This window comes from Salvelinus sp. IW2-2015, linkage group LG20, assembly GCF_002910315.2.
Source record: "Salvelinus sp. IW2-2015 linkage group LG20, ASM291031v2, whole genome shotgun sequence".
NCBI lineage: Eukaryota > Metazoa > Chordata > Actinopteri > Salmoniformes > Salmonidae > Salvelinus > Salvelinus sp. IW2-2015.
In genome coordinates this window covers 79908719-79935893 of record NC_036860.1, presented here as the reverse complement: position 1 = coordinate 79935893, position 27175 = coordinate 79908719, and the positions used below count along the sequence as shown (strand labels likewise).

General features: G+C 41.8%; 3 protein-coding genes and 1 long non-coding RNA gene across 4 annotated transcripts; 1 reads left to right on the top strand and 3 right to left on the bottom strand.

The window, feature by feature from the left end:
* Positions 1-1696: 1696 nt before the first annotated feature.
* On the bottom strand, positions 1697-7906 carry LOC111982042 (jupiter microtubule associated homolog 1). Its single transcript, XM_070449710.1, is given in 7 exon segments — positions 1697-1795; positions 2025-2157; positions 5244-5282; positions 5285-5329; positions 5332-5358; positions 5361-5380; positions 7686-7906. Coding segments are annotated over 6 exon segments (312 nt in total). The 5' UTR covers positions 7742-7906; the 3' UTR covers positions 1697-1795; positions 2025-2032.
* Positions 7907-8920: 1014 nt separating this feature from the next.
* Positions 8921-13836, bottom strand: LOC111981372 (small ubiquitin like modifier 2). Its single transcript, XM_024012603.3, is given in 5 exon segments — positions 8921-9155; positions 9158-9173; positions 11509-11553; positions 11556-11642; positions 13728-13836. Coding segments are annotated over 5 exon segments (213 nt in total). The 5' UTR covers positions 13749-13836; the 3' UTR covers positions 8921-9111.
* Positions 13837-14662: 826 nt separating this feature from the next.
* Positions 14663-27166, top strand: nup85 (nucleoporin 85). Its single transcript, XM_070449709.1, is given in 24 exon segments — positions 14663-14859; positions 15145-15238; positions 15345-15501; positions 15701-15771; positions 15865-15908; positions 16131-16200; positions 17138-17259; positions 18300-18320; positions 18322-18383; positions 18385-18433; positions 18547-18699; positions 21651-21725; positions 21727-21780; positions 21918-22024; positions 22263-22346; positions 22654-22719; positions 23020-23171; positions 23417-23534; positions 24307-24377; positions 24380-24406; positions 25459-25590; positions 25593-25609; positions 25975-26070; positions 26965-27166. Coding segments are annotated over 24 exon segments (1974 nt in total). The 5' UTR covers positions 14663-14826; the 3' UTR covers positions 27064-27166.
* Positions 21230-21591, bottom strand: LOC139029528 (uncharacterized). Its single transcript, XR_011481863.1, has 3 exons — positions 21537-21591; positions 21400-21472; positions 21230-21269 (listed from the first exon to the last, which is right to left on the bottom strand). It is a non-coding gene; the product is annotated as an uncharacterized lncRNA (long non-coding RNA).
* Positions 27167-27175: the final 9 nt, after the last annotated feature.

Below are 27175 nucleotides of genomic sequence, written 5' to 3'. Positions count from 1 at the left end.
CCGCAACCGGGAGATTCGTGGGGCGACGCACAACTGGCATAGCGTCGTCCGGGTTAGGGAGGGTTTGGCCGGTAGGGAGGGTTTGGCCGGTAGGGATATACTTGTCTCAGCATGTAAAAAAAAAAAAAGATAAAAGAAAAAGAAGAAAAAAAGAAAAGAAAAATAGATTAAAAAATAATAATAATTGTAATTAAATGTATGCACTCTACTGTAATTCGCTCTGGATAAGAGCGTCTGCTCTTGGCCGGTAGGGATATCCTTGTCTCAGTATGTAAAAATGTAATAAAATGTATGCACTCTACTGTAAGTCGCTCTGGAGCGTCTGCTAAATGACTAAAATGTAAATGTTTATTTTTTTGCTGAGTTTATTAGATACTTCAAAGTAGCAACCCTTTGCCTTGATGACAGCTTTGCACACAAGCAATTCTCTCAACCAGCTTCACCCAGTATGCTTTTCCCAACAGTCTTGAAGGAGTTCCCACATATGCTGAGCACTTGTGGGCTGCTTTTCCTTCACTCCACGGACCAACACATCCCAAACCATCTCAATTGGGTTGAGGTCAAGTGATTGTGGAGGCCAGGTCATCTGATGCAGCACTCCATCACTCTCCTTATTGGTCAAATAGCCCTAGCACATTCTAGAGGTGTGTTGGGTCTTTGTCCTGTTGAAAAAAAATTATAGTCCKACTAAGCGCAAACCAGATGGGATGGCGTATTGCTGCAGAATGCTGTGGTAGCCATGCGGATTAAGTGTGCCTTGAATTTTAAATAAATCAGACAGTGTCAGCAGCAAAGCGCCACAACGCTTCATGATGGGAACCACACATGCGGAGATAATCTGTTCACCTACTCTGCGTCTCACAAAGGCACGGTGGTTGGAACCAAAAATCTCAAATCTCGACTCATCAGACCAAAGGACAGATTTCCACTGGTCCAAATGATCCTGTTTCTTGGCCCAAGCAAGTCTCTTATTGGTGTCCTTTAGTTGTGGTTTCTATGCAGCAATTGGACCATGAAGGCCTGATTGGCACAGTCTTCTCTGAACAGTTGATGTTTAGATGTGTCTGTTACTTGAACTCTGAAGCATTTATTTGGGCTGCAATTTCTGAGGCTGGTAACTCCAATGAACCTATTCTCTGCAGCAGAGGAACTCGCGGTCTTCCTTTCCTGTGGCGGTCCTCATGAAGCCAGTTTCATCATAGCGCTTGGTTTTTGCGACTGCACTTGAAGAAACTTTCAAAGTTCTTAATTTTCCAGATTAAGACATGAAGGTCAGTCAAAGTAAGGACTGTCATTTCTCTTGCTTATTTGGCTGTTCTTGTCATAATATGGACTTGGTATTTTACCAAATAGGGATATTACGTATACCACCCCTACCTGTCACAACACAACTGATTGACTCAAACGCATTAAGGAAACAATTCCACAAATGTATTTTTAAAAGGCACACCTGTTAATTGAAATGCATTCCAGGTAACTACCTCATGAAGCTGGTTGAGAGAATGCAAGAGTGTACAAAGCTGTCAAGGCAAAGGGCTACTGTGAAGAATCTAAATATGAAATATATTTTGATTTGTTTAACAATTTTTGGTTACTACATGATTCCATATGTGTTATTTCACAGTTTGATGTGTTCACTATTATTATACAATGTAGAAAATATTAAAAAAAAAGAAAAATCCTTGAATGAGTAGGTGTCCAAACTTTTGACTGGTACTGTACATAAATACCATAAAAAATACTGACATTCGAAATGGAACCAGAGATACTTACCATTTTTTGCCTGCTGGCACTCCTCAACCTGCCAGATGGAGAATAATAACAGTCAGCATTTTACTTTATTTTGGCCGAGTATTTTACTACATCAATGGCATTTAAGTCCGTTCAAAAACACAGGACTGAGAATCACTGAAAACCATCCATGACAGCAGACTTGTAAAACCAAGGCAAGCGTCTTACCAGTGGAAAGCCACACATTACATCTATGAATAAAACAATGGCCGACATATGTCAATGTCAGTGACCCCTCACCCTAAAGGAACGTTGATGGAGGTATGACCTCGTCTGTCTCATTGTTTTTGGGGAAGAGGAGCGGCTGCTGGCACCGTCTTAGGGGAGGGGACGGTTCTCCGCACAGAGTACCCTTGGCCGTCCCGCCTACGGAGAGAAACACCCCCAGTTAAATAGTGATGACTCAGACTTCACATCACAAATGATCAGAGGAGATGACCTCACTACTAGTAGTTCTGTAAAGACCTCCTCCTGGAGAGCTACCTCCTGTAGGTTTTCCAGCACACCTGATTCTACTAATAGCTGCTGACCAGGATCTTGATGACTGACTCGGGTGAGTAACACAACAGGGTTGGAGTAATAGCTGCAACACAGTAGCTCTCTGAGAGAAGGGTTTAGGTCAGTGATAGGGACTAGTGTTAGGCCTAATGATAGTTCATGGAGTGTCAATGCTAGAAGTGCTAATAAACATGACAGTTACCTTACGGTTTGTTTCCACTCACATTCCATTGATCAAAAAACGTATTCACTGGCCGGGGCAGATTTTACAATTTGGTTGAATGGTTCTAAATCGATTAAAGACTGGTGTGGAAGGCTGTAACAGTTTCCTTTAACATCTTGATTTGTGGTGGCATTCCTGTTTTAGTGGAACTGAGTGACTAACATGCAGTATGCAGTGTTTTTACTGAGCATAATGCTGCGGGAATTATTTGCCAAGATGACATGAGAAAATGCCGGAAAACCACTAATGCAAACAAATCCGATGGCCTACCTATCAGTCTCAGACAGATACCAACAGACCAAGCAGCAAAGCAGCCAGTGGATGTAGGCTAATCCAGACAAATGCTAGCCAAAATTCAAAGGCTAACCCACATACCCACTCAGCGAAAGGGCATTTTGGCCAACATTTAAGCTCGGCTACAGTCCCATACAAACTTCCACTGAGCAACAACTGTACAGCAGAACCAATGGGAAGTCAACAGATTGGTCTACCTGCCATCTATGTCTAGAAGGAACAAAGCCAGACAAAGGGAATTCTTGGTCAATATATCACTGCTTGTTAACGAAGTGAGAGGAGTAAGCATTGTGAAGTAATGGCACAGTGACTCAAACAAGGTTTCCTTTATTATGGCTCTGCATCTGTTTATCAGGCCCTGCTGAATGACTGCTTTAATGCTTTTACATTAGCTTTGGCAATGGGACATAACCCGTGGACATGGCCAATAAGTGATGCTTTAATTGACTATAGTGCCATTACATTTAAATTAAACATTGAGATTGATACAGACTTACATCTTGCTGTACTATGTTAAGCTGAAACTGGATTTTTGGCCATTAGGTACTTCTTGACCAAATCTTCACGTGGATTATTTTTTATGGAGTTTAATTCCAATATGTGCATCACAGTTCTTATTTCTGAGGCTAAAAGATAAAACAGGCAGAGATAAAGTCACACTGGTTCAGTGGCTTGTTATGAAGCTCAGTACTTTTTATTTAACTAGGCAAGTCAGTTAAGAACAAATTCTTATTTACAATGATGGCCTACGGTACTGCTCTGACTGCAGAATGGCCTTTGTGTGGCTGGGAGTGGGCCCTTGAAAAAAAAACACTAAGGATCATCTCAAGGCCATGGTGAGTTTAACCGGGCATCACCAGAAAAGGCTATGGCAAAAGCAATGTAAGCAGAGGCGAACGGCTGAATTTAAATACCACAATGCTACATCGCGGCATATATTCTACTACACCATGTGGGTGGAACTTCACAACTAAATATGTCATTATGGTTGTGTAGAGTAAGTATGATCATACATGTTGAGGACTAGTTCACCATTTTACAACTTGACGTTAGATGGTTCCTCACTCTGAAAGTAGTCTATGGGCCAGGAGAAACTAATTCACRGTTCAGTTCTGTAAACAGACACAATCAATGGAAGTGATGGCGTCATGTGAGCATGTTTCTATAATTGTATTGTTTTTTTTAATGGCCTAATCACCTTTAGGTAACATCAAACAAAATATGGAGTTGATTTCAGGTGATTTGGACATTTTGTCGTGGGCTAAGGTGAACTGAACTTTGTAATGGCTGTTTAAAGAAAACTGAACCACAGATTAATGTTTGTGTCTTGCCCAGACTACTTTCAGGGTGAGGAACCATCTAAAAATTGTAAAATAGTAAACTACTCCTTTATAAGTATATATCATGCATGGTCATGCCTTCTAACCTCAAGGTTAGTGACCTCCCGTGACTATCCTTGAAGATGAAGACCAAGGAAACAACGATACATTGTTGGCTATCTTCTACATTCACGAGACAAGAGACAAATCTCTTTGGCTACATTTCCAGATTGTGATGTCATTAGGCAAACAGCAGCCTAAGACAACATCCTATAGCCTACTAACAGAGAAAACGGTGCATGCAATCCAAGAATATCATAACTAAACACAGCCAGAAAATCCAGGTGTATTCTTGGAAATATATCAAGACTAATGCAATTTTAATTAAATATAGGCTAGCCTAGACCAAGTACTCAACTTCAGACGAGACGGCACCGAAGCCAACCTAACCAAATAATCCAGGTGTATCCATTGAAATGTGCATACCATGACACGTTCGTTTGTCTGAACTGAACTTGAACCTAGCCTGAGACAATGTGGAATAGCAGGAAGCAGAGTGTGAACACTGCATGCAGCCGTCGGCTCCGGAGGTCAGAGGTTACAGTGAACACACACATGCACACCACATTCTCACACTTCATGCGTGGCACGGATGTCCGCTACAACAGTAAATGGATACTTACATAAAGGGTGATGCGATTGTGAAAACATGTGATCCTGTGCCATGTGAGATCAGTTCCACCACACCCTTCTTTTACACGTGTAGGTGTACACTACTAGAGCCAGGGAGGGTCAGCCAGATCCAGCCTGACAGACGTGGCTCCACCATCAAGGCCCTGCTGTACTACAAGTCAGTCTTGTAGGTCAGGTGGAAAAACAGTACACTATGCACATTATCCAATGTGATTGACTGGAGTCTGGACACCGATTGAATGAATGCCCACATAGTTTTACCCAAAGGGTCTTTGTCAGCTTGATTCCCATTTTGGCCCCATTGTTCGAGCACTCAATGTGTGTGTATTCTTTTGCCATGCCACATTTTGTACCCTGCCCCAGTGGACGTTTGTTGGATGTGTGCGTACACTAGTTTTGAACCAATGTGAGTAGCTAGGAAGTACCGGGTGGGTTGCTCCTCCGATGGGCGTGGGGATCGTCAGCTCTAGGAAAATGTTGGAGCCCATTTTGTTCTTGCGTACAGGGGGGCTTCGTCTGTGCCGAACGTTATGTTGGAGCCCCGCCCGGCGGCCGCAGCACCCTGCAGGACAACAAAGGGAGGGTCAGGACTGTCATTTGACTGACTGCTACACACACACTATTGAACTGCTAAATACACAAAGACCATGTCACACACTAGTGATCAGCGGCAGCACTGCTGAAATCATTACATGACAAATACAAACATATTGCTCTGAGGCTGCACAGACACCWCATWGCTCCAGTCCCCTCTCTCGCTCTCCATTCACAGTAGGGTCCACTCCCTAAGCTCCAGCTGTCAGACCGAGGGATACTCCCAATCTCTCCTGGCTACAGCTGACTCCACGCGCCTGCAATCTGCCAGGCTAGCCAGCCACTGATTTGAGCTCGGCAGAAATTCCGCAGCAGTTATACATGGGATGGCTATCATTCCAGACAGCATAGCCGTTCCAACATTTGATTGGAGAAATCCAGGCTAGATCATGGCTGGACATGGCCTGCGCTTAAGCACACGGAACAATGTCAAGGTAAAAGAAAACATCAGATAATTAATATGTGATCTGAATAGCAAAAAGGCAAGAGAGGATAACCAGAGCCCACAAAGCCCACTTCCAAACCGACATTCATTCCTCCTAGCGAACAGAAGGGTCACAAGAATGAGAAGGAAAGCCTTTTTCCCCTTGACTAAGGACAGTCTGGTGGAGGAATTGATGCGTTTGCAGAGCTATTCCCCAAACCCTCCTCCCCTCTATTCAGCTCCAGACTGCTGAATGCACCAGCTGACACCAGGCAGCTGTCCAAAGGCAGACGGGATACAAAAATCAACTTCCCTGCCACCATGGGGTAAAAAAAAGACAGAGGCGAGATGAAKMAACTGGATTTGGGTATTGCTGGTGCTGTATGTATGCCACGATTAGTTCATGTAATGTCCAAAGCAGACTTGTTAACCCTTGTGTGATAGCTAAGATGAGCTCATGCTTTCCACCAGGCTGCAAAGAGAAAAGGCTATTTGAGACCCCACCCAACAATGAAACGGCAAATATTTCCTGGCACTGTGGTTAGAAAAGTGGGACAACTCGACAGTTGCTCAACAGTAACGTTAGATTGATTGAAAAGATAGCGAGCCTGATGCTGTCACATATATTGAAAGCCTTTGAWAACCTTATCTGCCATTACCAAAGGCTGCCAAAGTTGGATTGCTYCTGTCGGGAAAGCCTGCATTTCTAGACTGGTCAGCAGTAGGGCCGACCAAGATGGCTAAAGCAAAGATGAACCGAGCACAGATTTGCAGGCTTAGCTAAACCCCCCCACCCAAGTAAAAACCGCATTAGCCACCAATTAGTCGACAACGTAGCTAGCTGGAATACAAATGCCTGAAAGAATGGTTATGATTTCACCGTTGGACTACTTGTAGCAAAACTATCCAGCCCAAAACGGTGTTACAGCTTACGTTTTGGGTTAACGAAATAGCCTATTGTCCGGCCTGCCCGAAGCGCAACAAGGGTGATAAAACATTAACTATTTTTCTTCCCCGTGCCATCCAGCCGCCTCAAAGGCAGGAGTTCCCATACTATAGCATGAATGCACGCGGTGCATCAGTTTTTCTGGCAGTGAAACAAAGTTAATTGCGTGCCCACCCTTGGCCTCAAATAAGTCCTCAAAACGTAGACAATACATATTTTAAAAGGATTTAACTAACTCCTAAATAAATTGTTTGGGGTCAGCCGTATCTTAGAAACATCCATAAAAAGAGCTAAATTTGCATGTAGGCTAATCTAGCTACCTAACCAACAAGGTACCCAGTTTTGGGGCACCAGAGGCCGAAAGACTATAGGGTTTGGAGCTTGCAAACGAAGAGCAAGTGCTTGTTTCTGCAAATAAAAGTGTTAGGCGACAGCTGAACTTGCTGCTAGCCAGAGTGTGAGTTAGCAATCCATACCAGTCACTAGTTAGCTAAGTAGACAAGTTAACAAAACAAGTTGCAGTCCAGACAGACAACTACTATAGATAGCTAAGTTGTCCTCATTGTCCATTCTGTTTAAATGTGTCCCGATGCCGAGTCCTTTACACTAAACAGCTCATTTTCAAAGCTAAATCCAACTTCCACTAACGCCGCGGCCTCTGGTGTAGTAGCTAGAATCGCTAGCAGCAGTAACCAGGTCGCTGATGCCCCTACTAGCCCAAATGCCCTCTTCACGCCATCATATCAGCTAATTAGAAAGACAAATTGTGGCCATTAATACAATTCAACTTAATCAGGAAATATCAACCGCCCAAAAACTGGACGGTTAGCTTCCAATACTGGCTGGTAAGTGGATCCCATTTTCTTTTGTTTGTCCATGAAGATTTTCGGATATCATTTTTACCTGGAACTGCTTTTCGCACCGGGATCCATCCCTTGAAATGTTTTTGTCGTCGTCATTTCGACTGTCTAATTTACTACTTTCGTATTTCGATATGTAACTCGAAAACTACAAAAATATGATTTTCTAAATCATCCGCAGGACGCACACAGAAACTGAAATACTGACTCCACCCGACTGAGCGCCCGAGAGACCAGACGGAAGAGCGCAGCGACAAGTTATCCCAGCCCATAAGTCACAGCCCACCTCAGTTCCACTCGCTCTGGTTGGACGGACCCTTACCGACCCTCTTTTGGTTGGTGGCACATACCACCAGTCGACGTCAATCGTTTTTCTTTGAAAGGCAACATTCTCCCCCTGTGCGAAGCAATTGTCTCAAAAGTAACCTTAAATCATATTAAGTGCTATTTACTACCAGTTTCATTCCCATTCTGTATCTTATATTAGATCTTGATTTAGATAAAAATGCTGTCAGTACAGTATCTTTACAGTATCAATATGTTATCCAATGGTGATGAGTATGGACACAATGTTACTCAAGAGTTACTATTTTAGTTTGGCTTCATACAATAGTCCCACTGTCCTAACATCCTCTTTCCCAGTTTTGAGTGAATCTTTACACTGACAGTGCCAACATTGCTACATGGTATTTATACAGTCAGTGGAGATCAAGCTTTACAGTTCAATCACTGTGGTGGTTTTTCACTGATAAAATCTCCATAATTATGTTTTCATACTGAAAAAGGGATTGGTGAACATGAGCTGTTGTACGCACAAGGACGCACCTTAAAATGAATGATTACAAATATTTGCACCAGTTTAATGACCCAGTCACCCACGAAACAGAGACAAAATAAATTGAGTTTGGTTAAAAAGAGAGAATAACTTATTTAACAAGACATTTATGAGACAATACAGATGTTACCTGCACTAAAACATCTCTTCAGGGTTTCCTTATTACAAGCATGGCCTAGTCAAACATGTCCAAGACATGTTTCATTCTACACAACCACTACTATATAGAAAAGATAGAAACCCATTTTCTGAAACAGAAAACAGAAAATGAAGTTGAATAACAAACCAGTCTATTCTCAAACAGTGAACGGGGTGAAAATAACTTTTCTTGATCTCTGAGTAAGTGATAACCAACCAGTCACCAAAACAATGGACTTTTTAAGAGCTGGATCTTGCAGCGTTCATTCACGGGACACCTTGTATGAATGTTACTCAAATCTGAGTTGGTTTAGCGGAGGTTGTTTATTTACAAAACAGGAAGGAAACAAAGGCAAGAATGAAAACACTATACATCAACAGTTATGTATAACTGTGAGCAGGACTTCTTCCGCATGGTATTGGTTCTGTGGTGGGAAATGGGACAAGCTGCAAAGCACCGTCTGGGGGTGGAGGAAGATGGGGAGTACTTGACATGCTAGTAGAGGCCTCCTGTCTGTTGCTGGAAAACGTCAATCGTTCTTCATCCTCCATTTCCAACTGTCAGGAAAAAGGAAGGAAATTAAGTCAATTTGATATAAAACCCGATTTCATTAGATGACATGGCATTCATGACAAAAATGTACATAAATTAGCTGTGAATGGAAAACTTTCGTTAGAAGACATTTTGCATTTAACATTCTTTGACATGCACAAATGTTCATGGTATTCTCAAAACAGGAGGAATGTATCATGTTTATTGCTGGAATGGTGTTGTTCAAGCAAAATAGAGTGAATTGATGTAACAAAACAGTTCCTCCCAATTATACTCCAGGATTACCTGTGCAGGTGTGTCTGTCTCGTTTATAGGCTGTCCATCGAACCGGAACCGGATTTGCCTAATTGTCAACCCTACAGACACAGACACACAGATACTAAATTCCATTAAACTGTCTGGCACAAAACAATCTCTCCAAGTAAAATGTCCAAAGAAAACAATGTTTCCCAACCCTTGCCAAGCAATCCATTAATAGTGTACGGCACTGAGGAAGCAAGGTTAGCCACTTTAAAAACTCCTGTCGCTTCTCTACTATGTGAATGAAAACACTGCAGAAAGGAAGGGACGAGGAGATAGGGAAGGGCGTTACTATAGTGCCACTCCATATCCACGTTGGCCGACATCATTTTTATCAGATAAAGGAAGAAACAACAGGAAGGAGGGAAGTGGCTTCTACTCAACAAAGCCTGCAGAGCCTGGCTACTTACATGACTTCACTGGTCTAAAGAGACACACAAGATCCATTATGGGTGGGCACGCACACACAGCATTGAGATTAGGCCTGGCAAGCCGGATAAGACAGGCCTAGCACTAGAGAGCAAAGGCTCAGTTTCTACATCTCTGCCTCCATCTCTACATCTCTGTACTTGCCAGTGCAAGCAGCATGAACACAATCATTCAAAAAGACATGTAGAACAGAACAGCTCCAAGTGCACTAGGGAAGAGAACAAAAAGACCTTTGATATGTTGGCAGAATCCAAAGCCAAGAACCCTATTTTAAAAGTACTTATTAGGTAATGCAGTGTAAATCCCTTCAATTAGCCTATAAGATCATAAATAGCCCAGATCAGATTGGCCATAATGATCCAGCAGTAAGGCTTAGTATTTACTAATCAGCCWACAGCCAGAGAGATAGGCAAGTTAAGCTTAAGCCTTACTAATGCAAATTGCATTGAATATGACAAGTACATTTGGTGCATATTAAAATAAAGGGTATTTGACCAAATAAAAAGTGTTAATAAAAAGAACTAAAATCAGAAGAGTGGACAGTACAGAGTCATTACTACAATACATTTTAGTCATTTAGCAGATGCTTTTATCCAGAGCGACTTACAGGAGCAATTAGGGTTAAGTGCCTTGCTCAAAGACACCAAAAATATTTTTCACCTATTCGGCTCGGGGATTCGAACCAGCGACCTTCCAGTTACTGGCCCAACGATCTTAACCACACATAGAGCTGGGACACTGGAATAATGAGGACGATGAAAATGAAGATGATAATATGATGAAGACAACACAGCCCATAGCGCTCGTCTCCTGTCACAGACAATATAGACTACATCTGACAGTGAACAGATCAAAGAGATACAAGAGTATAAYAGGGTGCATGTATCGCCTTCTCTCTTCAATGAGTTTCCTTGTCCTCAATGGATAATATGAGCTGTCATCTTTCATCAACCCCTATATTCCCATAGTTAGGGTCATGACCTTTTCCAAGTTTATTAGTCATATACCTGTACACATGACATACGTGGAGTACACAGTGCAAAGAAATGCTTAATTACAGGTTCACCTCTCGACAATAGGAAAGTAATTAAGTAAATAAACAAAGAATACTAAAAAGAAAAGCTCAATGAATAAGAACAAGGATTAAAATTTCCTAAGACACAAGGAGGCACTCAAACAATTGAAGTAGGATATTTACAAATGTGCCAGGGAATTGTGCAATACATTGTGCGATAATAAATCTTAAATAGACATTGTGCAGGAATATTAATCATTCCTCTTCCTCTCAGGAGAGAATGATGACATAGTACCAGTTTAGCCTTGGCCCGTTTAGATCACAATTAATAAATGACATGGACAGACGGGACCTGATCCTTGATCAGCACTCCCATTCTGAGACACTTTATGAATACTGGCCCTGGCCAAATGTATAGGGTAGAGGTCTGCTAGTTGCTTCTGTCCAGAAACCACCTCTACGCCCTCGCACATTATGCAGATTAAAAAGGACTTGATAGGTATAACCAATATGGTAGTAGCTCAACCTTGCCCTCTGATGCCGCTGCTGATGTTGTGCCCTCAGTGGCATCATCATGGTTGCCACGTCAGACTCACCTGTCTCTCGCAGTACGCCTTCATGAGTTTGCTGAGCGGCGTGTGTGTCTCTTGATCTTGAACTGCACCACCGAGCCGTCCTGTCCCGCCACCTTCAGGTTTATGTGGTCGTTGTTTTCTGTTTTCACTCCCTCCTGATGGACACAACAAACATTGGGGGTGTATCAGTGAGATGAAACGCAGATACAGTATAAATGTAAGTCTAGAATTACCATCATACCCACTATTACATGTGACAGATAATCAAGTCTGTTAAAAGTCGAATAGTCACCTAATTTCAGTTTAAGTGACAACAAAAGCAAGTATAGTGTAGAGAATTATTGTACCATTTAAACCGCTGTGAAATATCTTTTCCATAACCAAAAATATAGTATTTTCAGTTGTTTGAAGCTGGTGTACAAAAGTAAAAAAGTAAAAGACGTAAAAACTAAACTTAAGAATGGGAAGCATAGAAATAGCGCACATATAACAGATTTACCACTTCTTAGACTTGCTTTCAATGAGAATGACATATCTATAACTCACATTTCTATGTGAATTTTGTCTGGTCACCCAAAAAGTTACATATTGCAGCTTTAAACATGGCTAGCTCATATAGACAAACACTGAATACAATATATGGTACACTAGTTGCTTTTTAAAACGCTAGTATTTACACACTAGGGTTGCTGGGAATTAGCTTGCAAAAAACTGAATAGTCCCCGAAAGCCAGAAGTTAAATAAAATTAACTTTCATCTTACTCTGCCGATTGTCTGTAGGCTTGGACCTTATGTTGGGGGAATTTGAGAAAAAACAAACATTAATGGAACGTATAATTAAACAACTTTCCAAACGTGGATCTGTTATAACCCATGCAGTTCCTCAGCGAGGTCAGTTCCTCTCTGCTTACCTCATGTCAAAATAAAAGTTCTTGCTTTCTTTTGTGCTGGTATGGCGCAGTGCAGGACTTTTATTTTGACAGGGGAGAGTAATTGGGTCTACAATAGACCCACATTTGGAAATTCTGAATGTTCCATTAGATGTTTTTTTTTCCAATGTCCCCTCTGCATAAAGACCAGCCCTACAGACAAAAGTTGAAATTTTATTTTATTTAACTTCTGGATTCTTGCAGACTATTCCATTTTTTTGCAAGGTAATTCCTAGTAACGCTAGTGTATGAATACTAGCGTTGATAAAAGCAGCTAATGGTAACCTTGCCTGAGAAGATCAGATACAAATGTTGCTTGGCAGATACAGTTGATGCAAAGCAAATTATCAGTCAGGTCCCAGGCTAATGGCAACCTTGATATGACCATCATTGATTTTGGCCAGCAGAAACATTTACACAGAGTTTTTGTCAGCAGTGCACTGTCTGAATATAAGCAGTTTCTGAACAGTGAAAATAGACCAAATATTTAAAGTTTTCTAGAACACTTACAAGGGCCTTGGATAGTTCAGCAGTGACATACAAGTTCATCTGTCTTGGTTATTATTTACTTGTTCTAAAAGTCATGGCGCTGTGGCAATGTAATGAGACAAGAAGTGCTTTTGGACAATGTTTAGTCTACCCCTAACCCCAGAGTGGAATTTATCATGCTGACTACAGGATAGGTGCTTTTCACATTCTAGAATTCATCCAAATGAGGACACATATTAAACATGTATGTGTCAAACATCTGATCATTGGTCAYCACACACACATGATTGATGCATTTCAAAATATTGATCATACTTTTACACATGAAAACACATAGGAGTAAAACATGGTTTTTAACACTGTCTCAGTCACACCATTTCACTCATTTGTAACATGCTGTGATAGCTGGCTCCATAAGCAGATGAGAGGGACCCTTGCTGTAGCCATGAATGAATGTAACAAGTTTGTAACTGAAGAAATTGACAAAGTGATGATTGATACAACCGCTTGGATCTGAACTGAGTTTGTCAGATTACATTTGCAAATAGAAAAGATTAAGAACTGATGAGAGTGCATGCATTGCTTACTGTCATGTTCAGCTAGCAAACGCTAGTTGGCTGCGAATCAAGCAGCAAGCCACGCGCCCATGCAGGCGCGTGCACAGGTCTTCCGGTGTCTCCAATGGAGTACTTGCATTTTCAAAACTTGAGTCTACTAAGATCTCAAGTAAGGAAATATTACATGTACATTTTCCTTAGTTCCATTTGAGTTATGTATGTGAAAAAATGTGATGAGATGTAAGCATATTTTCAAGCAACTCACCTTGGGTTTCTCGTCAGCCATGGTTACTCTATTTGCGCTTCTCTACGCCGCCACACAACGAYTAGACGTGTACGCGCACGTACCCGCTCCCGATTAAAATACCGGCCTTACGTGCGCGATCACAAACACATGCTCGTGCCCTATACTTCACATTCATTGGCCAACGTTGGTCACAGGGTAAGATGTTGAGCGCTGGCAGAGGGCGGGAATGTCGTAATGCGCGTTTCTGTAACACGTGCACGCGCATTTATAACACGTTCTCTTTTGTTTTGTTTTATGAAAATATTCACCGAAAACGTCCTAATGCTTTGATGTTAACAGTGCCATTGCTGTACATTTGCTCAATAAAAATCTGGTTATTTAAGAAAGTGTACTGAAGGGTCAATGTTTGGTAATTTAAACCATTCTGGAATTTTGTAATGAAAGAGAGGACTGATCCTCAGTAGCCATCTTGTTTTTATAGACCATAACATTCAGCCAACAAATGATGCTGTACCACAGATGGAACAATGAAATATTTGGTTGTACAGTACTTGTACCAAAATAGAGATGATCCAGCAAGAAACTAATGTTGCCACACAGTATTGGATGGATGTTGATAAAGTCCAGAATGGTGCAACATTGTAAAAATCCATATTTGCCTATTATGCCATTGGAAATAGCCTAAATGTTATAAGGAACATTTCATTAGACAATTAATTATTACTAAAATCTGCACATTGGGGTAAATAAATAACTGTTTGCATCTGGTGGCCATTAGTTCTTACCACTTTGAGCAAATTAGTACCAAAACATTATAATTGGTAGATATTGGTATAAATTGATTTTATTCATTGGAATAATATATTCTCATGGTGACATTACTTGTCAAATTGACAACTGACTAATTGTGTCCCCTTTAGTGCAAGCTTYCATTTCTAGTCAGGCACGACACAGAATTCCTATGACATCAGACATGCGCACGCTTTGGGTCCTTCAGCTGAATGTTTGAAGCGCCTAATTTCTGTATTATATTATTTGAAATGTCAGTATTTGTATCGCTCGTGGATTAAGTTATATTTATTGATTCGCCTTATTGATTTGATCAAAGTGGGTGGTAATGGAGGAGGTAGATGTGGAGCCAACAACTACTGTAAGTACCGCTCGTGCTCTGTTGTTGTGGAATCCAAWTGTGTCRTGGCCAGGCTATGCAGCTAGCTAACGTTAGTTCGCTAACTAGCTGACACTTCATTCAAACGTCTCTGAGCTCAAGTGTCCACAATAATACTGGCAGCACTGCACAATGTTGATTTGTCATTTGTGATGACTGGTTTCAGTGGGTTGAAAGATACTGGCAGCAAGGCAGAATCATCTCTAGACGGTTAACTACCTAGCTATGTCCACATYAATAAACTAACGAGACGTTTCTCTCTTTCAGCCTATCCCTGGGTTCGACAGCAACCAAAAACACTTGGGATTTGTGTGGGGTCCTGGAGATATCRTGGTTTATGAGACCATTTACAAAGCATCAGGTAGATATGAGAGTTGAACATATAACTTGGTAGTAAAGTGACTCATGACTCATGTCAAAGTACAAAGCATCCTCCTCTAACTCTCTCTCCCTGTGCATCTCTTCAGGTGGATCTGCAGGGGGTTGTCCCTTTGTCCATGAGGTCAGGAAAGATGAGGACATCTATTCCCCTATTTTGCGTAAACTCTTCAATGAGTCCCATCACATCTTTGTTGGTCTGCAGAGGATCAGAGAGGATCTGCCCAGCAAGAACAAGAAACCCCAGTAAGGATGGGATAGACTACTTTCTCTTGTAATTCAAACTAGGGCTCTGAGTTTCCCTTTGGTCATGTGGTCAGGAAAAACTCCTGGTTCTAAATATAACAAACAGTGGTGATGATATGTGTGACTTAATCTCATAGTAATCTAAATGTTTTGCATTATAATGGGTGTACTCGTTTATCAATTTCACTTATTTATTCAGGTTCGTCAGTATTAGCAAGAACTACAGGTCTGTGATTCGAGCATGCATGGAGGAACTCCAGCAAGTCGCAGGTATAGTATATGGCAACATTTCAACAATCATATGTTTATCTATGCAGTTCATAGACAGACTTAAGTAACATGCTATTTCCCCTCACTTTGCAGTTTCTACACAAGATGCAGCATTGGCTACACAGTATGGAAATCAGGTAGAGTACATGTCTGTGCCTATTCAGTTCGACTAACCACTTACCCTCATGTCAAGAGAACATAACCCAAGTAATATAACATTGAATCAGCAAACGTGAGAAAAGTATCTTGAATCAACGATGAAGATGAACACCTTTGTAATGTTATACACTAAAACAGTCTATGAGTTGTATCATAATGATTCCCTTGGCACGACTCTTCTATCCTGTGTTTCATGATAGGTGTCAATCCTGCTGGCAGTAGAGCTGATCTGGAATCTTTGTGAAGTGTTGTTCATCGATGCAGCTCCAGGTAGGTTTATATTTTGTGTGTCAACCTTGACGTTGCTTTGAACACAGAAGCATCCTCTAGGTGTGAACCATAGAGCTAGATAGAAGACTCATCTTTGTGTCTGTGATAGCCTCAATGGTGCTGCCCATGCCATCTCCATTTTAAAGTAACCCATTTTCTACTTTTTCATTGGCTGATTGCTCTACAGGGGTTGCGTTAACGCAGGATTCTGCATTTTTCACACAGATCTAAAATGCTTCGTATTGTAAATTCTGCTAGGCTTCAGTCAGGGTTTGCGCAAATAATCATGATTGTAAAATTACACATTTTGTGCTTCAGTTCCACTTCTCCACTTGGATGAATATATTTTCTCTCGTCATTGGATCATCAGTGCCCTGGCTGATGTGTAGGCTACTTTTCTCCGGTACTTTCTTCCAGTGAAGGTTTTCTCCAGTAGCTAGTTAAAATGCAATATTAACTTCAAGCTAAACATTAGAAATATGATGGCAATGCATGTTTATGCAAAATATACTTTGCTTTTTTATTGTGGCTAATTTATTTATGTCTGGCTGCTAGCCAAATAGCGTTGCACTTCTGTTGTCAGCTGATGAAAACGATTTTGCACTAATGTATTTTGTGTAAAGAAACTACAGTTGCAAGCCCCTGATCACTCTAGTGAGCCAAAAAACACTGTTGACTTTCAATATGAAACGCAGGTTAAATGGTTAAAAACGCAAAAAAAATTATGGTCTGAGTTTTGAAAATGCTGATTTCTGAAAGCTAACACGACCCCTGTCCAAACTCGTATGAATCCCACCCAGCTGACTACTTCAAAAGGGTGGAAGCCCTCATTGTCCACGCTAAAAGGGGTTATATCCATAATGAGTCATCTATCTCTATGGTGTGAACAGAACATTCATATATTCTGCAACCTGTTTTTTTGTATGTGGCCCTCCAGTTGGCTCCCTTGTGCTCCACCTCCTCGACTGGGTTAGGCTGCACAAGGCTGACGTGGATGAGAAGGCCAGGGAGGTGCTGGCAAGTGAGAGCCCCGCAGAGCACCAGGCCTACTGGGACGTGGTACGTACACATACACCACTCTCCTGTCTTTCTCTGCCTTTTTAGAACTATTGGCACAGTGCGCACATACGTCAGACCGACTTTTGTCATTGACCGGCTCTACAGTGTGATATTTTACTCACATATGCGCCTAAAAATAGATGTGTGCGAACTGAAAAAGTAATGTATGAACATGTGATTTATAGTGGGGGAAAATTGCTGCCGTAACTATTTTCAAAGTAAACCTGCTGTTTTTGTTTCATAGCTGGTAGCTAATCACACACAGAACTAAAATCCCATATAGCTTTCCCACCTCGAGCAGCAACAGCGCCTGGGGTGCTGTGCGCACTGTGATTGAAGTGCTGAAAGATACATTTTTAGAAGTGCACAGGGTAGAAGTTGGTTGATTTCACCTGAAAGTCTACTAACGTGTGACTTTGTTCTCGTGTTTCTTGGCTATTTACATTGTTGTTCACACGCTATGTGGTTTTTCAATGTTAGTTTGAGCTTGCTCAACTGCTAGTGAAGAGCACCGTCGGAGAACTCAAAGGGGCAACTGAACATTGTTGGATCCCCTAAATTACTTATATTTGAGCGTACATTGTAATTGATTGAGCATGGAACACTCCAAAAAATGTTTTATTCATAAACTTTTATTAATTTCTTTTCATAAAAACACTTCCTCAAATACTTTCATTGTGCTCCTTAATTTCTTTGTGTGCTCCTACTTTTTCTACTTACGAGCACATGTGCTCCTTGTAAAAACTGTCAGCGTAGAGCCTGTTTGATCAAAACTTCTTTTAGTGGATCTCTCAAACCAGTGAAATTGAGGTGAATTTGCCTTTTTAAATGGTTCTCCATGATTGCTTCCAATGTGGTTGAAATTAACTCATTGATATACTATGTATTTTTATCTGTGCAGACTTTCTTTGCCCAGTTTAACTCCTATACTTATGTCTATTGTGTAATAACTGCTATTCATGTTTATTTGTGCACTAGTCTGTATGCAGATATTCTTTCTCCCCTATTGAACCACACTGTCCCCCTCTGTGTGTCTCCAGGTGATCAGCTACGTGCTGCGGGGGCCGGATGGACGAGGCCAGGCAGGTCTCGGTGAAACAGGCAATTTTGCAGCCTGCAGCCAGGCATGTTCAAGCTGCTGGACAACCTGCTCATGAAGATGCCCATCTTCAATGTACATAGTGCATTTCTATCTGAATGTTTCAACCTCCTGAACAGCACCCGGTTTTAACCACAGAATCAAGTAGAACACGTATATTATATGTATCTCTATGGTTGTAACTCTAGCTCTCTCCTCTATGACATCTTACTGTGCCTGGTGAGACTCAGACCCTAACAGAGTTTGATGTAAAGTGGAGACACTGGCGCGAGGAGGTGGACGGCTGTCTCCAGGACCAGTCCTTTGCCAGCAACCCCCACCTGGAGGACATCTGTAGGTCAGTGGAACTGCCCAATACCTGCCCTGGCACACTGTACTGCATTCTATGTGGTGATCAGTGGAGGTAGGTGACAGGTACACACTGAGTGTACAAAACATTAGGAACACTGTCGTAATATTGAGTTGCACACCCTTTGCCCTCAGAACAGTCTAAATTCATTGGGCCATGGACAAGGTGTCAAACATTCCACAGGGATGCTGGCCAATGTTGACTCCAATGCTTCCCATAGTTGTCGAAATGTCCTTTGGTTGGTGGACCATTCTTGATACACACAGGAAACTGTTGAGTGTGAACCCAGTAGCTTTGCAGTACTTGACACACTCAATCCAGTGCGCCTGGCACCTATTACCATACCCTGTTCAAAGTCACTTATTGTTTTGTCTTGCCCATTCACCCCTGAATGGGACATATACACAATCCATGTTTCAATTGTTTCAAGGCTTAAAAATCTGTAACCCGTCCTCTCCCCTACATCTACACTGAAGTGGATTTACCAGGTGACATCAATAAAGGATCATAGCTTTCACCTGGTCAGTCTGTCATAGAAAGAGCCTAATGTTTTGTAGTCAGTGTAGCTACCTGTAGTATACAATGTATACCTTAGCCAAAAGGAACTCGCTCTGTACATGTAGAGTCCATTCTTTGGCTCTGTACCTGCATCTGTGTGAGGGTGAACTGTAAAGGAGCTAAAATAATCTCTTGTTGGTGCTGTCTGTCTCTTCCATTACTATCCATATGTTCTACCTGTTGATTCATTCATCCATGGTTTATCCATACCTCCTAATTATCCATCCATGGTTTATCCATACCATCCTAAATATCCATCCATGGATTATCCATACCCTCCTAAATATCCATCCATGTTTTCACTACTCCTAATTCCATCATGGTTTATCCATACCCTCCTAATTATCCATCCATGGTTTATCCATACCCTCCTAAATATCCATCCATGGTTTATCCATACCTCCTGAGTATCCATCCATGGTTTATCCATACCTCCTCATTATCCATCCATGGTTTATCCATACCCTCCTGAGTATCCATCCATGGTTTATCCATACCTCCTGAGTATCCATCCATGGTTTATCCATACCCTCCTAATTATCCATCATGGTTTATCCATACCCTCCTAAATATCCATCCATGGTTATCCATACCCTCCTAAATATCCATCCATGGTTTATCCATACCCTCCTAATTATCCATCCATGGTTATCCATACCTCCTTAAATATCCATCCATGGTTTATCCATACCCTCCTAATATCCATCCATGGTTTATCCTTACCCTCCTAAATATCCATCCATGGTTTATCCATACCCTCCTAAATATCCATCCATGGTTTATCCATACCCTCCTAAATATCCATCCATGGTTTATCCATACCCTCCTAAATTATCATCCATGGTTTATCCATACCTCCTAATATCCATCCATGGTTTATCCATACCCTCCTAAATATCCATCCATGGTTTATCCATACCTCCTAAATATCCATCCATGGTTTATCCATACCCTCCTAAATATCCATCCATGGTTTATCCATACCCTCCTAAATATCCATCCATGGTTTATCCATACCCTCCTAATATCCATCCATGGTTTATCCATACCCTCCTAAATATCCATCCATGGTTTATCCATACCCTCCTAAATATCCATCCATGGTTTATCCTACCCTCCTAAATATCCATCCATGGTTTATCCATACCCTCCTAAATATCCATCCATGGTTTATCCATACCCTCCTAAATATCCATCCATGGTTTATCCATACCTCCTAAATATCCATCCATGGTTTATCCATACCTCCTAAATATCCATCCATGGTTTATCCATACCCTCCTAAATATCCATCCATGGTTTATCCATACCTCCTAAATATCCATCCATGGTTTATCCATACCCTCTAATTCCATCATGGTTTATCATACCTCCTAAATATCCATCCATGGTTTATCCATACCTCCTAATATCCATCCATGGTTTATCCATACCCTCCTAATATCCATCCATGGTTTATCATACCCTCCTAAATATCCATCCATGGTTTATCCATACCTCCTATATCATCCATGGTTTATCCATACCTCCTGAGTATCCATCCATGGTTTATCCATACCCTCCTAATTATCCATCCATGGTTTATCCATACCCTCCTATATCCATCCATGGTTTATCCATACCCTCCTAATATCCATCCATGGTTTATCCATACCCTCCTATATCCATCCATGGTTTATCCATACCCTCCTAATTATCCATCCATGGTTTATCCATACCCTCCTAATTACCATCCATGGTTTATCCATACCCTCCTAAATATCCATCCATGGTTTATCCATACCCTCCTAAATATCCATCATGGTTTATCCATACCATCCTAAATATCCATCCATGGTTTTCCATACCCTCCTAAATATCCATCCATGGTTTATCCATACCCTCCTAAATATCCATCCATGGTTATCCATACCCTCCTAAATATCCATCCATGGTTATCCATACTCCTAATATCCATCTGGTTATCATACCCTCCTAAATATCCATTCCATGGTTATCCATACCCTCCTAAATATCCATCCATGGTTTATCCATACCTCCTAAATATCCATCCATGGTTTATCCATACCCTCCTAAATATCCATCCATGGTTTATCCATACCCTCCTAAATATCCATCCATGGTTTATCCATACCTCCTAAATGAGTATCCATCCATGGTTTATCCATACCCTCCTAAATGAGTATCCATCCATGGTTTTCCATACCCTCCTAATGAGTATCCATCATGGTTTTCATACCCTCCTAAATATCCATCCATGGGTATCCATACCCTCCTAAATATCCATCCATGGGTTATCCATACCCTCCTAAATATCCATCCATGGTTATCCATACCCTCCTAAATATCATCCATGGTTATCCATACCTCCTAAATATCCTGTAGATTCTGGTTGGTGATGAGGATGTTCTCCTGGAGCACAAGGAGCTGCTGAGTACCTGGTATCACTTCCTGGTACCAGACTGCTGTTCTCCCCCCCACTGTCAAGCCCACAGAGCTGCACTACTACGCACAGGTACTTACTACTACACTTCACACTTACTACTACACACTGGTACCTACTACTACACTATACAGAGTTGCACCAGTATGCCCTGGGACTTACCAAACACACTATGAGTAAGTGTCCTGTCCTATGTGTGTGTGTTCCAGTCTAGCATGCACATGTTCCTGGACACGAGGAGTGTCCCAGAGCCCCTGGACAGCATCCTGCTGGCAGCCTTTGAGTTTGACATCCACCAGGTCATCAAGGACTGCAGGTGAGGACGAGCGTCTATAGACCATAGAAATACAGAAACCAAAGGAATTATATTTCTATGGTATAGAACCCAGGGAGAGTAGCTGTGTTGTTGCTAAGGTAACAGTAACTGCTCATGTGGATAAGATGAAATAAATGTTGGGGCTAGACACACAATGTGATTTCCCCTCTGTCTCATGTAAACTACTGTTCAGTTTCATATGTTGTGATATTTATGACATGTTATTTGTGCTTTCCAGCATTGCTCTCAACAACTGGTGGTTTGTGGGGCATCTGACTGACCTGCTGGACCACTGTAAACTGCTCCAGTCTCACAACCTACAGTAAGTTAAGGACACCACTGTCCCACAAAGGGTTGACATTAACTGCCAATATTGTTCTAATGGTAACATTGATCATAATCATAGAAAGTGAAGTTGGCGTGCTCAGCTCAAATGCTTGTGATAACAGGAAMTATTTGGGTGCCGGGTTCAAAGGGCATACACTTGAATAAAGGAAGAACCCACACTCACTGAAATATTTMAATGTGTTTTTTTAGCAGCAGAGGTCAGAACAAACGGAAGTGTTTCGGTGGCAGCRTTTGTCAACGTTGATCATAATAACATGTGTTCTCTGTTTGTGTTGATTTAGTTTTGGCTCCAACCTGAGYGAGTTTCTACTGCTGGAGTACGCCTCAGGACTCTTCACCCATCACAGGTGAGACAGACCCACTAGTCTGGTTAGTAAAGCTTGGACTATATGCATAACTCCCAGTGCCAACATGTCTGTTTTTCTAATAGATAACTGTCATATATACAATCACGTCTGCATAACTACACGTCTGCATAACTACACTACATGCTGAGGTCCACTGTGTTCAGTAGTTATCTTGTATAGAAAGTGTTGTCGGCTACGCGTATAGGCCTCTTCCCCTGTTTGACCTCCTCCAGTGCTGCTCCTATTGGATGATCGGTTAAGCTGTGCATGATTAACAAGCTATTTCTCTCTGGTCCTCAGCCTGTGGCAGCTGGCTGTGGACTACTTTGACCACTGTCCAGAGTTTGGCCGTGTGTACCTGGAGCTACAGATCGAGCGTGTTCCTCTGGACACGGAGCGCAAGGCCCTGAAGGTGATCAGGATCTGTGAGCAGAGGCAGATGACTGAACAAGGTAGATATGATGCATACACGTACGCACGCATACTCACGCGCTCTTATCCAAAACAGTTGTCCATCTTACTCTCATGCATGAAGCTCTCACTGAGACCCACATTCAGTCTCACTCCCTCAATCGCAACATGGACACTTACTAAAACACACATGGAAAWTACATTCAAACTCCCCCTGATTTCTGTCATGCCTGTTGTGGATATCACCCCCTAACTCTTTGGTATAATGTGTCTCTCTGTGTTGCAGTGAGGAGCATCTGTAAGATCATGGCCAAGAAGGCCCTGAGGAACAACAGACTGGGCTCTGCTCTCTCCTGGAGCATCAGAGCCAAAGATGCTGCCTTCGCCACCCTCATATCAGAGAGGCTGTATGTCTACAGGTTTTACTGATCCTGACCATGTGACCTGTTCAGGAAAGCTGTGTTTTTTTCCTGAACAGTCGTCGGCCTGTTTTCAATACTTTGAAAATACCTTCTTCCTTCCTCCTTTCCTTGATGTAACCACTGATCTAACATGAGGGGGTTTATGAAAGCTACGTAGTGGAGTCACCACATTAGATCTGGATTTACTTTAAGAAGGGCAGCAAAGATGTCCTCCCATGACATCTGCTCCCACACCACTAGCTACCAGACCACCTGTAGTCGCTCACTCTCTCGCTCGCTCCCACCCCCCGTGGGTTTAACCCAGTCTGTATCCTAGATATACTGTATCTCTGTGGTCTATAGATGTATCTCTATGGTCTGTATCCTAGATATACTGTATCTCTGTGGTCTATAGATGTATCTCTATGGTCTGTATCCTATAATACTGTATCTCTATGGTCTGTATCCTAGATTACTGTATCTCTGTGTCTATAGATGTATCTCTATGTCGTATCCTAGATATACTGTATCTCGTGGTCTATAGATGTATCTCTATGGTCTGTATCCTAGATATACTGTATCTCTGTGGTCTATAGATGTATCTCTATGGTCTGTATCCTAGATATACTGTATCTCTGTGTCTATAGATGTATTCTCTATGGTCTGTATCCTAGATATACTGTATCTCTGTGTCTATATGTATCTCTATGGTCTGTATCCTAGATATACTGTATCTCTGTGGTCTATAGATGTATCTCTATGGTCTGTATCTCAGGTTTCTCCAGGACTACTGCGCCAAAGGGACCTTCTCTGATCTGGACCTGATTGACAACCTGGGTCCAGCCATGTGCTCAGTGACAGGCTTACTTTTCTAGGTATGTGGTGCAGACGTGTACATACACAGACATGAAGCACTGTGAACACACACAAGCAAACACTCCTTGGCAGGGCTCTAAGCTGACCTGTTTTACAAGGAGCACGTGTGTGCCTAAGTTGAAAAATATAGGAGCACACAAAGAAATTCAGGAGCACAAATCAAAATATATTTGAGGGAATAAAGTTAGAATCATACGTTTTTTCTAGGCACGCTGGTGCTCCTCAATTAAAATTCCAGGTCGCACAGCAAAATATTTAGGCACATATGCAAGTAAAATGGTCGCACTGTAGAGCCCTGCTTGGTGTTGCATGTTAACTTGACATTCAGTCAGCCACATATCACTCACATGCGCGCGCACACACACACACACTGGATCAGACCCATAATGTATTTTGTCCTTTCTATTAGATGATTTACTCTCACATAGGAGAAAATGGTCCATATAAGGCTGCAGTCTGTGGCCTAATGCTGTTGTAACAGCTGATGATAACCTACAGCTGGGAAAATGTAACGTCTCACTTTACAATTAGTCACTCATGAAGGCAGAACTAACTGTTCATTGACTATGATGTATATCATGTTATCTTGTCTTAAACAATCAGTGGAACCACAGTGTATTTACATTTAGGCCATACAAGTTCTACCAGTGCTGTAGCGAGTAGAATGAGAATCCAATTCTACAGTGACCATGTTGGGTGTCCCAACTGGCATCATGTGTGATTGATAGATGGTTCTCACATCATTTCTGTGGATTCGGTGCACTTCTCAGTGTTCTATACTGAAACCGTGGCAAATACATTTTACACCATACTATGTCATTGATACTGTGTCTGTGTAACCAATGATGCCAATGAGAGAGCATCATGGATTGTATCCATTTGTTCATTCTGTTCCCTCCTGTCCTGGGTCATATTCATTGGGCACCATTTACGGAAGGAAACAGGATGGACTACCTGAACTTGTCCAATCAGAAATGCGCGTTACCGCTTTCTGTAGAGAAACAGTTTTTGCTACGCTTTGCCTTGATGAATGTGATCCTGTTGTCTGCAGGGAAGTACCGTGAGTTCCATCGGCTGTACGGCGAGAAGCGTTTCTCTGACGCCGCCAAGCTCCTCCTCTCCCTGATGACGGCCAAGATCGCCCCACGTTCCTTCTGGATGACTCTGCTGACCGACGCCCTGCCCTGCTGGAGCAGAAAGAGGTCAACTGGCCCACAGCATTAACTTCCATCCTTGATTAACGTTGAAATTAACTTCTACTTACCTAGTGTATAGCATATTCCATAGATTGAATTTCCCTTTTTTTGGTTTACTAACTAAATATGAACGGCAACACATCTTTGTAATCTTAAAGAAATAAATGAATGGCATATTATATATATATATATATTTCAAAATATTTAAATTAAAATATCGCCTTACCTTATTGATTCCTATCAGATCTGTATCTCTGAATATATGCTCTTACCTTTGTCTTTGGAAGGTAGTTTTGTAGATGTTGCCTCTTTTAGGCTAATAGCCTTTTTGTTGCAGTCAGTTGCTCATCTCTGGGCTTGTCCTCTTGCAGGTGATCTTCTCTGCTGATCAAACTCATGAGCTGATGTTCTGTCTGGAGGAGCTGACCTCAGAGAAGAGTGTTCCCAACCCAGACAGACCCATGCAGGTACTGGGTTACACCCCCCTTACCCTCTATCTAATGTCTGTTTCCCTTTCAATCTTCTAATGCACTGTTTTGTAATATGCTCTAATCTCTACAGTTGCTTAGCCCGGGGTTAGCAACTGTTCACACTGTACTAAGATCCTCCTTAGCCTGGGTTAAGCAACTGTTCACACTGCACTAAGAGCCTCCTTAGCCTGGGTTAAGTAACTGTTCACACTGCACTAAGAGCTTCCTTAGCCTGGGTTAAGTAACTGTTCACACTGCACTAAGAGCCTCCTTAGCCTGGGTTAAGTAACTGTTCACACTGCACTAAGATCCTCCTTAGCCTGGGTTAAGCAACTGTTCACACGGCACTAAGAGCTTCCTTAGCCTGGGTTAAGTAACTGTTCACACTGCACTAAGAGCTTCCTTAGCCCACGGCTAATCGACTATTCACACTTGCACATTCTAAAATGGGTTAACACCAACCTTAGCCCAGGGCTAAGCTGGCCCTGCTCCAGAGAGGGGTTAGCACAGACTTTTCATGGCTAGCCAATCGCACAGTTCCATTGTCACCTAATTTGAATATTGTATTCCAGAAAAAGTGACTGTTGGTTTCATAACATCAAGTATTATATAATTATGAGAAGGGGTTACCAAGAACATTTTCCAAAAGGGTTAATTCAAGGTAGAAATAGTAGTAGGAGCACTCAACAACAAAAAATCTCTTGAGTGCTCCTTTCTACTTCGAATTAGTTCTTTGCAGTTGTTCTTGGTAAGCTCTTGTCATGATTTTTGTCATTGTTGTTTAGCAGCCCTCCTTTCCTGTTTGCTGAAGCATTACATCAGATTGAATATGGAATCACTAAAAACATTCTGATGAGGATCCATTAAATGTGTTTCCCTGTGCGTTTTCAGGATGAGGACATCGAGACGACCAAGATTGAGCTCCTGCGGCTAGCGCTAGCCCGTAACCTGGCCATGGCCATAGTGAAGGAGGGGACAGTGGAAGTTTGACCAACACTTAAAGACGAGCACTTATCTTTTTATACTGTACATAAAACAAATCAAGTCTGATCAAAATGTGCTATTTGATAAAGAAATGTTTTCATTATTTGAATTTGGTTCT